Source organism: Hypomesus transpacificus, chromosome 16, assembly GCF_021917145.1.
Source record: "Hypomesus transpacificus isolate Combined female chromosome 16, fHypTra1, whole genome shotgun sequence".
Taxonomy (NCBI): domain Eukaryota; kingdom Metazoa; phylum Chordata; class Actinopteri; order Osmeriformes; family Osmeridae; genus Hypomesus; species Hypomesus transpacificus.
This window is the reverse complement of record NC_061075.1, coordinates 7,521,796-7,534,204: the sequence shown is the minus strand read 5'-3', so window position 1 is coordinate 7,534,204 and position 12,409 is coordinate 7,521,796. Positions and strand designations below refer to the sequence as shown.

The 12,409-nt window shown below is 47.2% G+C and overlaps 1 protein-coding gene across 1 annotated transcript in view; it reads right to left on the bottom strand.

The window, feature by feature from the left end:
- Positions 1-306: 306 nt before the first annotated feature.
- efna2a (ephrin-A2a) overlaps positions 307-12,409 on the bottom strand; it is a 78,478-nt gene continuing 66,375 nt past the window's right edge. The window contains exons 2-4 of the mRNA XM_047036758.1: positions 10,426-10,718; positions 5,827-5,892; positions 307-2,973 (exon numbers count right to left, since the gene is read on the bottom strand). Of these exons, the coding sequence (XP_046892714.1) occupies positions 2,843-2,973; positions 5,827-5,892; positions 10,426-10,718 (490 nt within the window). The 3' untranslated portion in view covers positions 307-2,842. The remainder of the gene's footprint in view (positions 2,974-5,826; positions 5,893-10,425; positions 10,719-12,409) is intronic.

Sequence of the window (12,409 nt, the reverse complement as noted above, 5' to 3'; positions counted from 1 at the left end):
AAACGCCGTACAATTTTCCCACTCCTGTTCTACTCTTCTCCATCTCCTTTGAAAAAAACGAGTCAACGAAGGGTCAGAGAAAGAACATATCTATAATGTGGTCATTATGTTTATGATTTGCTTGACTTAAATTGCTTCGTTCAGTCACTCTCTCATGAATTAGATTGTAAAAGAAATGCTAAAGTTTCGCGAGCTTCGCGTCTCGCAGCAGGATGAAACTCGGTCAGAGATGAGCGACAGGAAGAGGAGAAGCTAGTGGTTTAGAAGTCAAAATCAAACTGTCGAAATCAAACAAATGCTACTTTTAGGGGAAGCTTTATTTGTTGTGAAATTATCAAACACTTAAACATTTCTTAAATTATTTTCTCTCTGAACACTTACCAGAGGTAATTTGGTACATGACAAGAGTCAATTCTTTGATTGTAAAAGTTTTTTTTCCTGGGCAAAAACTTAATTGTCATGCATCACAGAAAAAGTCCGAAGTGGGAATTCCATCATTAATCTTGAAAGTCGAATCCTTCAATTAAGAGTGATTAAAACCGCCGGGCTCTCTGGCAAATGTTGCAATGTTTGTAACAAGCATCCATTAAGAAAATATTCAAAAGCAGGAGATTTTCTCAAAGAATATATGCTGACTTTTTTTTGTTTTTTTTTTACTACAAAACGGCGTACTGTATCAACATTAGACTGCAACTCACTTTAATCAAACACACTGTAAACAATGGCCAAGAGTTTGTGGTAGATTGAAACAGCAGTTATAACAGTTTGATAATGATAATGTATTCACTTGGTGGTTCAGCCTACAGCACAGACATCTCACACTTTAAGCCAGAGCTATTTCCACTATAGACAAAAAGCTTTATTTGAGTTTTTTTCCATTTAACCTCCATAGCTTGTCTTTGCCAAAACAGGTACATTTCATACAGTATGAAATCAAAACATATTTTCATCCACATTAAAACCAACTAAAAAGGAAATGATTGGATAATCACACCATGTTCTTCACCTTAAAAAAAAAAAAAAATACAGGACTACAAGTACCAGAATGCATTGTGATACAAGCAGGAAAACAACAACAACAATAGCAAACGGCTGACTTCTCTAGACTTGTTTGACAGTAGAGACTGGTACCATCCTCTCTCTAGTAATTCAAGGGTCTACGTTATAATTTCATATCACATATGAATAATTTGTTCTGCTTTTTTTTGTGAAAAGGAAAGTAAAAAATAACATGGAATAAAGTAAAATATAAAAGTTGTATTCATGTTAGGTCTCATGGTTTATTCGTGTTCTTTCTGATCTTTCCAGCGAGCTCTCTGTGACACTCAGGTCACATCTTGGACTGCAGGCAGGAACGCTCACGTCGAGTTTCTCACGCATGTCACATGTCCCCGGTTTTCTTTAAGAGTCCATCTCATAAGTAGAAGTGCTACAGAGTTCTCAAACTCCTGCTGGAGTGGTTCTGAGGATCCTTCTGACTACAGAGTGTGTGGGGGAGGCCCGAGTCCCTAGATCTGGCACAGTGCATGATGGGAATTCTCAATGTCCGTTCCCCCTCAAAAAATGCTCGGCCCCTCCTTTCCTGGACTGACCCGCCGGGGTCAGGGTGGCAGCACCGTCGCCGCGGCGACAGGACGCAGCGGTCCCAAACTACAGTAGCCCCCTCTCGCGAGGAGAACCTCACATTCATACCAATGAGAGGGAGACAGGGAGAGAAATAAGGGTGTGAGGGGAGGGGGGAATTTGAACGCAAGACCTGAATTTCACAAAAACACAATTCACCACATGATGTCCCCCTTTGACTCAGCACTGCAGCTTTCGACACAAAGACTCAATAATTGAATTCAGCACCAGTGGAAAAAAGGCAATTTTTGATTGGTTTGTTTAGTTTTGTATGTAACATTCTTTTTTTTGTATGACAAAAAAAGAAAAATTTGTTCTTAAAAATCTACAACTGCCCTTTCTGTAAAGAAGCCGACTATGGCCTCAGTCAAGGTTAAGCTGGACGGCCTGTTTCAAGAGTCTTCAAGAGTCATGACTCAGGCCCACTCCCTCCTCCCCCCTCCCCAGTATAAAAGTTAAACAAGTGTCTTTGGCAGATTTACAGAAAAAAGGTCCTGTCCTACTCTTGATTGCTACTCAAAAAAAATTATCAGGATGTTGAACTGGGCAGAGACTCACAGAAGGAAAGAGAGCGAGAGAGAGAGGGAGGGGGGGGGTGTTGAAGGAGAGAGAGAGGGAGAGAAAGAGAGGAGGTAACTAGACATGACAAATAAAGACACTATGACTATTGTACATAGGGCAACAGAATGAGCATGTACAGATGGAGAATATTCCGGCATAATCAAAGCACAAAGACGCTGAAGAGACACAGTCTGTGGATGGAGGAGTTGAGACGACTCGCGAGGCATTGTCGACGGCATAAGCGGCATGGATCAGGGGGGGGGTCAGTGAACACGGAAATTCTGTTTACAATGCCCACTTCCTGCTCAAGGCTGTTTTTATAACGTCTTTACAGAGGCTCCTCTGGTCCTTGTTAACTCCTCCCTCTCTGGATAGGAACCGTGGGCCGAGAGGTCAAGGGTCGGCAATCTTGAAGCAGGGGTTCTAGCAAGAGGGAGGGGGAGCTGTCCAGATGGTGCCTGCTTGTGAAGTTGTGGGTGATCAGTCCAGGGGTGACTCAGGTTGGGAGTGGGGGTATGGGGGGTCCCCTTTCTAGAGAGGGAAGAGGCTGCAGACTGGGCGCAGGGTGGGGGGGGCGGGTTAAGCAGGAACGGAGGGAGGCAGGGGGGCGGCGGGTTTTTTTTTTTATGGGGGGGGGGGACGTCCAGGGCCCATGCTGCTATGAGGAGGCCAGGAAAAGAGTCAGCAGCATGGCCAGCAGGAGGGCCAGGCGGGGCACGGCCACGCTGCAACCACCACCAGTGCTGTCATCTGTTAGGAAGGGCTCTGGAGACTCGTACACTGAGTCATCTGAGAGAGATAGAGAAGTAAGAGGGAGGGAGGGAGGGACGGAGAGCAAGAGGGAGGGAGAGCAAGTGAGAGGGAGGTATAATAATAAAAAAAACGATGAATAGAAATCCAGGCAGAGAGAGAGGGGGTGGAAGGGAGAGGCAAAGAGGGAGAGAGGGAGAGGAGAGAGAGAGAAGTGAACAATCAAGGGAAAGGGAGAGAGAAATAAAAATAAATATACAGGGAGAAACAGAGGGAGGTGAGAAAGGGGGGACAAACCACCGAGGGTGACAAAGGAAGATGGGAAAGAGAGAAGAGAAGAGATGGGAAAAATAAAGAGAGGTTACACTTGAGATGACAAGCAATCATATACAGAAATCTATGCAGTTTCATTCATACTAAATGTAGCGGAAAGCACTACTGTATATTGGGGCCTTTTTTGTTATTTTCATCTCTGTGACCCAGATAAGGTCCACCGCCAGTCAGCGACGGCAACGTTGTTTACACCCATCAGTCTGACTGTCATCTCCGCGGTGACAAGGGCAGAACGACGGCCGCTCAATGTCAGTTACAGCTCTCAGCAAGAGTCTTGCCTGACGGCGTGAGGCAGAGTGGTGGGGAGGCGTTCGGCAGGGCCTAAACTACGCACTTGAACACCGTTTATGACACCTCCTCTTTCTCCTTCGAGCACCTGGATTTTTTGGCTCTTCGAACTGGTCCGATTATTTTATAAATATTTATATATACATTACCTTACCTATCTAGGTATGTAAGAAACTTAACCCAAAAACTTCAAAATAAACATTTTTAAAATACAGCTCCTTATGAAAATACAGGCTTCTACCCAGCGCTACATACCGTAGCGTAGCGAGGGAAATTATGGTAATGGTGGGCAGAGTAATAAGACCAAGTTGCTTGAATCAGAAAGGGTATGGAGGACGGGTCATTCTAAACCATTCGGTTATAGTAAATATGCACATATATATTTTTATATTTCCCAGTCACCAAACCCACACAGGATAGTCACTGCCTATGGAAATTCAATTCAGACTTCCAACCTAATCCACACTGAAATCCTCCTATAAAGCCTGAATAAACCACCCAATCCAATAACCACTTTCTCCCAGCTATTCAAACAGTCACAGAAATATATTATTTGCGCAGACAACGTTTTTGTTTAACATTTAAAAAAAGCCTCAGATTGTGCAAGAAATCTTTAGTTGTTCTATGAAATGTCTTCAGGTGAAACTGTCTGGATTACATTGAGGAATACATGTTTGCGATTGCATGCAATTGTTATTTACAGGCTCTAGCCATTGTTAAAGACCAGTGTATATATTGAAAATAACAAAGCACCTATACCAATATACAGATAGTGTATGTTAATCAATCTCCCTATTATGTCTTCATTGAGCTTTTATTTTCATAGAACGACACACTTTTACTGTATGACATCGAACTGTGTCCAACACAAGACCTTGGCTGGACAAAACGTCTAGCAGAAGAACATAAAACGAGGTTGGACAAATTGGACTGAGCAGCTAAGGAAACTGTTAATTAAAATACTCTGTAATAAAAATACTAGTCAGACTTACAATTGACATAATTGTTTTAACAGCCATGTGATTGATCATCTTAAATACATTTGTTCACAATTACACAGAGATAATGGATTGGCGCGAGAGGTAAGGTTATACTGGAAATTACAACCACCAAACTTAAACCCAAGGATATTACTCTGCAAATGACAGTTCCAAATATTGACACAGTAGTCTGAACTGTGAAGGGAGTTTAATACCTTCCTTTTCTCCAAAGGCTTTGTACAAATAGCTCGAAACGAATGAATGCCTTCTGTGGTCCAGTACGGAAAACACATCTGCAGCATGATGATCTTGACAATGTTGTTGGGGCCGAATGCCTTTGAAAATCCTTGGTACACACTGACAACTAGATTAAAACGCACCCCTGTTTCAACTTGATCATTTCACACCTAAAGTAAGCTTACATATAGCTATAACATGCTTATATCCTTCCTTGCCATCTGTGCAGCTTTGCCATGTAAACCTGTTGCGTCTGTACACTGTCTCAAAGGCCGCTGCGCTAAGAAGCTACGCATCCAACTGACACAAACGAGCTGTGGTTCATATCGACACTAAACCGAAGCTCGACTTGAGAGCAAGCCACATACAAACTCTCAAGTTTACAACCGATGTCTTCTCCAGTGCTTGCCATCTCTGCAACACGTGTAAAAGGCTGGGGGGATGATGACCATTTGGAGGTCAGAGGTCGGATTGTTATCTGGCCGGTGGCAGATGAATCACTTCCACCAGACTGTGCCCTGGGGGCAGGTGTGTTTACCTTACAGTGTTGTGTGCGTGTGTGTGTGTCGTTCTATGGGTGTCATCAGTTTAACTCTAAATGCCAGAGATCTGAAGGGGGGGTGGGGGCCGGCCGGAGGAAGCACTGTGAGCTTAGTCCGAGATAGAGCGGAGGCATACCATTATGAATCACAAGGCAGAAGGCTAGTAGCTGGGCTAAGTAGCTTAGTCTCCTGACCCTGCAGGTGTTCCTGCCGTTCGTTTACCTTTCGCAGGTTACACGGGGTCCAAGGCCAATGGAGATTTATGGTGCTGCACAAGAGGACCGGCGGATAGTTTGGGTCGCTTTGACAAGAGGCATTTGAAAATGCGCTTCGTCCTTCTCACACCAGTAAACGATACGAGTGTGTACTACAGAAAGCACGCGGTATCAACATGTCGCCCCTTGCTTTCTTTACCAGTTCCTAACATGGCCAAGCTGTTTTCCACGGGGGGAAACAGACGCTGTATGCAATTTTATTCAACATTCCCTTAAGACTGTAGAAGAAGTACTTACTTGTGGGCTTGACATAGACTTTTAACTTCAAGCAGGGCTTCCCAACGAGGTTCGGGTGTGGGGATGCTGGGAGGGAAGGAAGGAAAAAGAGAGACAAGCATGTGTTTGTTAATGAATAACACATTCAGCAGCAGTTTTCTTGTCAAATCTAAGAGAAAATAGCTCACATTATACTGCCTGGGAAGGCCCATAAGTAGTGCTCCATTAAAACTAAAATGTCCTCAACCATTATTGGACCCAGATTTCACAGCAGCAATCCATAAGGCATTTGTTTCCCTTTCGATCCAAACCCCTCCCTTTCAAAATAAAAGTAAAATAATGGTCATCTAGTTATTCCAACTCCTAGAGCCAAAACATTGGCGTCTGTGTCAAGTCTGTCAGTTTGGGAGTCATTCTTCTGGTGACCCTGGCCCTGCATCACTGCCATTCCATTCGGAATATCGCATTGGCCAGGTGCTTCGCCGAAATGTTAGTTTGGCTAATCAGTTTGCAGGCTGTTCTGTGACTCGAGTGCAAAGAACAAAACTGCAGTACTTCACGGTCCAAGTGGCTCTGCATATTCACACACCATATGGCTGAGTTAGAGAAAACAAGATGCAACTCCATGGCCCTCTGATATGTTAATGACATAACTGGAAGGAACATACTGAAGCTAGAGAGAGAGAGAGAGCAAGAGAGCGAGAGAGAGCGAGAAGACTTTTGGGCACAGAGCTTTATTCTTAACCTTGAACCAAAATGTAATGATCCAGAGTACCCAGAATGGAATTATATTCCTTTCTGCATACCAAATTATGTTTCACTTCAGAAACCCTAGCTTTTGGCATGAAAATTAAATGTACTAAAATGCCAATAGTATTTTGGTTATTAGTTCTGCAATTAGGCAGCAGTAGGATGCCCACATTTAGTCATAACTTGCTGTAATTAAGCCATTTTGTCCGAACACATTAACATAACTAATACAGGAAAACTCACAGGAATATTAAAGAGTATATATATTGCGTGAGAGTCAAGTTTATGTTTGAGCGTGTGCAGAGCAGGGTTGTGGAGATCCTATCTACTGGGCTGTACGCATGGGACACTGAAAATACCACCACTTCCCATCTGATAAATGCAGGCCTGAAAGCCTGCAGAGAGCACTAGGGGGTTACACTAGCTTTGATGGACATGCACTATTGTTCACAGATAACCAAGCTAAGTCCCCCCTTTCACCCCCAGTGGTACCTCCCCACATCCCAAACTTCTCAGGACCCCCCCCCCCCCTTCCCCTACCGCCACCCCTCTCGCCTCTGCGCACCCCTTTCTCCCCTCTCCCCTCTCCCCCCCCCCCCCCCAGGGGCCAGACAGCTACGATATTGGTAGCAGCCAAAGCATTTTCAGAGTAAAGGGAGGGGGGGTGGGGGGGGGGAGAAGAAGAAAAAAACGTAAAGGAGGAGGAGGGAATGGCGGGAGGAACTGCTTCCCAGCCTGGTCTGCCGTTGGGGGACAAAAGGCGTCACAATGCAGGGGGCCAGGCCTGGCGGCGCGGGGTGGAGTGCATTAAAAACAGCTCAGGACAGGGAAGGAAGGAGCAACGCCCGCTCCTCCGAACACTGAATGCTAACTTTGAACTGGGCCTTCTCTTTGTGTCGCCCAGCCCTCTGTCCTCCGTCCTCCACCCTTCGTCCTTCTCCTCCTCCTCACGTGGGAGTGACAACAACCCGCCGGGCATAATAAGTCCTGTGACGCCCCGTCGGTTAGAGGCTGCCCCCCCCCCCCCCCAACACTGTTTCCCCCCTCAGCCTAAATACCTTTCCATCACCCAGAGGATAATAAGCACTGAAATATATACCATATGTAGGAGTGGAGGAGTGGAGGCGTCCATACACACAGGCTGGCTGGAGTGAGTGATGGGATAGGGGGGCTGGGTTAGGGGGGGAAAGAGACGGCGGTGTATGGGGCAGTCAGTCCTGACCTCGTCACCAAGGGGGGCTGTCTAAATACTGTCACGACCAGGCTAGGCCCGCACCATGGAAGAGGCCTGACCTGGATGCAGACAGGGCGCAAACCAGCCAGATGATTGTGCGGTCTCGGGTATCTCGTTAATCAGCGAAAACACCTAACGAAATATTGGTCGAGGATGAATATGATGGAAAAGTATGAGGCGTTTGTGTGCGAGCAGCACTTTTTTAAAGGGTTGTTTTCCCTGCAAAATTGCTAAGTGTGGTTTTGGTAACAAAGTTGGCATTAACAAACAACAGATGGCAGTGGACCACTAAAAATGATGAAACGCTGAAGCCTTGTGAGAAGAACCATCAAGCCTCGTCTCCCTTCAGGCCACAGATGAGTCCTTTGCCTCGTGCCGAATCAATGTTAAATGGATGTGCCTGTAGTTTTGGGGTTGGGGAGGGCAGGGGGGTTGCGCGGTGCCTCAGGGCCGAGTATAATAGGGCGATGTTGTGTCACCTTTCTTCCTGGAGGCTAAATAGCTGCTACCTAGCAACAAAAGACACACACAGGGCCGCCCGCACCAACCCAATTAATGAGCTTTATTAATTTAAGATGAAAAGACTGACTTGCTTTCTCCCCTCTGAACATTCACCCCCCTCACCTCCCCCCACCACCCACCCCAAATATATATATATATATATATATATATATATATATATATAAACAAATTCTCTCAAGTTTATTTTCGCTTTTTAAAATGAGAGAAGGGGGGGGGGGAGTAGAGACAGAGAGAAAAAGAAGAGAGAGAAAAGGGGGGGGGGGGAGAGCTGAAATTGCCTCATTAATGCATCCGGCACGCTGCCCTGAGCCTTTCCCCTGCCTGGGCCCAGCAGGGACTCTTTTATCAGGCCAAAGGACACCTTTCACAGGGCCATTAGCAAAACAGGGACAGATGCACCCTGGCAAACTCCCACCTGTCATGCGCATGGACACACTGGGGATGGGCACGAGGGAGAGATCAGCAAGAGGACCCTGGGGAGGGGAAGGGGGGGTGACACAAAAATAATAAACAACAACCTCCAACGTTGGCAAAATTGTGTGCCGTGACCTTGAAGGGTGGAGGGGGCGTGGGGCGACCCGAAGGCGAGGCGTCAGGCCTGTCTGAGGAGAGCGACCACCCCGACTGTGCTAAAACTCTCCCCCTGGCTAATGGATTTTAGCGCCTCGCGGACCCCAAAAAAATGGTAATGACCGCGGCCGGAGCCAGAAGGACACAATTACTCCCATCAGGTTCCCTCTGCTAAATATGATTTGACCAATCAGCATAATTTGAAGTGTTCCGCATGAGGGCACCGGTAACTGGTTTTGTACCGATCCCACCCTGAGAAGCTAAGCAGCCGGCTAATAGCTTGCGTGCCATTTGACAAATTGACATTTTCATCAAGGGGGGGGGGAAGAGATGGGATGAACAGGTTCCTACTCAAAAAGATGTTCGGGTCAGACGAAAACAGCCAACCGGAAACCGGAGATAAAAGATGTCTCCGAGCTCCCCTCTGTCGGGAGTGATTGGTAGCAGTGTGAGCACTCAGTCAGGCTTTATTGTCTTATTTCACAGTCCACTCTTTCATCTTGTACTTACATTTCCATGGTAACAACTTAATGACATTGTTATCGTCTGATACTGACCTTTCAACATCTTTGAAATAAGGGGAAGTCATGTTCGGTCTGAACTAATTAACAGAACCATCAAACAATGTACTTTCAATCCGCGTTTTCAAAAAAGGAATTACAGCTGTTCTATTCTATTTACATCCAAATAAAGAAATCGACACAGATCAGTTGCAGACCACCAAACATTCACCATCAGAAGACTGTTTTCCGATACTGCTCCTCCATCACATAGTCAGTGCTATGATAGACAATAAAGGGCCCTTGGCTCTCAGCTGGGGCCCCCAGTCCCTCTGATGTGCTGTAAGCAGCTTCCTGGTGGGCAGGCCTGGCAGGAAGAGGCATGCTGGCCATGCCAAATCAAACCACAAAGCTAAAGCCTATCAATTAAGCCCCCACCGGTGCCGTTGCTTGGCTCCTCCACTCCATCCTTCTCCCCCCAAAAGGGATCCAAATCACCTCTTCAAAGACCATAAACAGCGAAGACAATACCTCTGCCCTTTCCTGATATCTATCTTGGGTGACGGGGCTGGAGTGTGTCTTGATGAATCACAGCAGCATCCTTTTGGTTTGGTTCATGGGGGGATCTGAATTCCATTTCTTTGTGCATATTTATCCTCTACCTCAATTTGGACATGGAGAATAACAGAGATGATCAAAAGGAATTCACGATGTGGGGTCTTCATGCAATTTTTTTTTCTCGTTGGCAAAGGTTGCTTCAACATGGACAAGGTCAAATTGGTGTTACTTAAAGGAACTTGGCTCTAACCAATGAAAACCCTGTTTCCAGGCCATGTGACCCATCTGCCGGAGCATCCATGAGCCAATCATATTTTACAACTTTCAAAAATGTGTGTGTGTGTAACAGAGCGAGAGAGAGCGAGCCTGCGTGTAAGTGGGGGAATGATGGGTGTGTGTAACCAAAAAACGTGAAGGAGTGTATCCATGCCCCTCCCCCCTACACACACACACAACCCCAACTATACACACACACACGCAACTTACAGATATAATAGTACTCGTGGCCTGGCCGGAACTCGAAGCCCAGCGAGAACGGAGTGAAGAGCTGGAACTTCTCCGAGAATTTGAGCGGTCCGTTGGGGCTCTGGGGCCGGTTGCACTCCCAGCGCTTGAAGCCCTTCATGCGGTGGTCGCAAGTGGTGTAGCCATCGTAGTTGACCATGAAGAGGATGTAGCGCTCCATGCGTTCCTGCGGGAGCGGGTCTTCGTAATGCGGGCAGTAGATGTCCAGGTAGTCGTTGATGGCCACCTCCACCGTGTACTCCCCGTGGAGAAACCTGAATTAGGATGCACAGGCAGAGAGGTCACGCATCGCCTGGAAGGGATCAAAACGAAGGTACACAAGGCCACAATCGTTTGTTTGTCTAACATGTTGTTGTCCTGCACTCTGGTTGTACCTGACCTAACCAAAAGCATCCTTACCACCGCGTCAACCATACACACAGCAAACAGCTGAACGTAACCAGCGTGGGCTGGTTGTCCGTGACGCGTGGAGTCAAATGAGAGAAGGAGCGGGAGATTGACAGGAGTTCACAGAGTGAGAGAGGCTTTATTAAGCTGGCTTTCACCCAGCTCTGCTGAAATGAGTTTGCCGGTCGGGGCAATTTCGATACAAATTGAGCACCCGAACGGTGGCACAGATCTGGCCCCTCAGAGGAAAATCCCAGAGAGTTTTGCCACTACAGAGTTTGCTGGAACCAGTGGCTCGGCTATTAAATCCTCACATTAGGGTCAAGCTCAACGCGCGTAAACTCAAATTTACGGACCAGCGATGATTGGACTTCATCTGAAAATATCTTCTGGACCAATCCCATTCTAAATATCGCTGGAGAATTACAATCATGGTATGGGGGTTGGATTCCTGACTCCTTCTTTGCAGCCTGGATACAGCCCCCCCACACACACACACACACACACACACACACACACACACGCCTCAGAGGAGCCGTTTCTCTCACCCTGCATATAACTGAAATCAGGCGTGACCCATTTCACAGATCCCTACAACACTTCGCCTACATACACTGACCCACAGATCACCACAAATACACCTCAAAGTCACGGGAAGCCAACGCAAACAGCCTTGACACACTGACCCAAAAACCAGACAGCGGCACGGAAGAAGAGCCTTCCGGCCCATTCCGCCGCGTGTCACCCCTCCTCGGCAGTCAGCAAACTCCACACCTCTCAGCCATCCTTATCAGGTCCGCCATGAGCGAGATCCCTCAAAGAGTCTGATAATCCTTCACAAGATTCTGGTTGGGAAGAGGAGAGGGGGGGGGGGGGAGAGGGGAGACACAGGGGAAGAGAGACCTATTCTGGCGTCTTGTAGAGATAAACCATCACACAAACACCGGCCAGTGTTTACAGCCGACGCCAGCTCCAGCTCTGGCTCGCAGGGGCTTAGTTTTAAGAAGCAAAAGGGGGCATGGGGGGGGGGGGGGTCGGAAGGTGTCCAGGGGGGGAAAGGCGGTGGGTGGGGTATGGGGTTACTAGGGGTTGTTTTATGAGAGTGTGTGCGTGTGTGTGTGTTTGTGTGTTTGGGGGGGTGGGGGGTGGAGATTTCAGGCAGGCCTGGCTTCAGATGACAGCTAATCTTGGGGGGTTGGTGGTGGAATTAGTGTCAGAGGGGCCAAGCAAGGAGGCCCAGATCCAGCTGCCACATGAGGATCTTCTCCAGAACCCCCCCCCCCCTCCCCCTCCCCCCGCCCTCCGCTGCCCCCTCCGCCCAGCCACCCCTTATCGCTCCAGACCAGAGATCAATCCCCCTCTCTCTCCTTCTGTGTGTGCTATGGGCTCCCTCTCTCCCTTGCTTTCCTCTCCTTTCATTTCCAGCGAGCTACTTTCTTCACAGTCCATCACACCACCATAATCTGTGGACGTAATTTTTTTTTAAACATGTTGTGGATGCCCGTCATCATCTTGCTTCAACATCGCAGCCTCTCCTCCAAAATAATGTTCTCTCCCC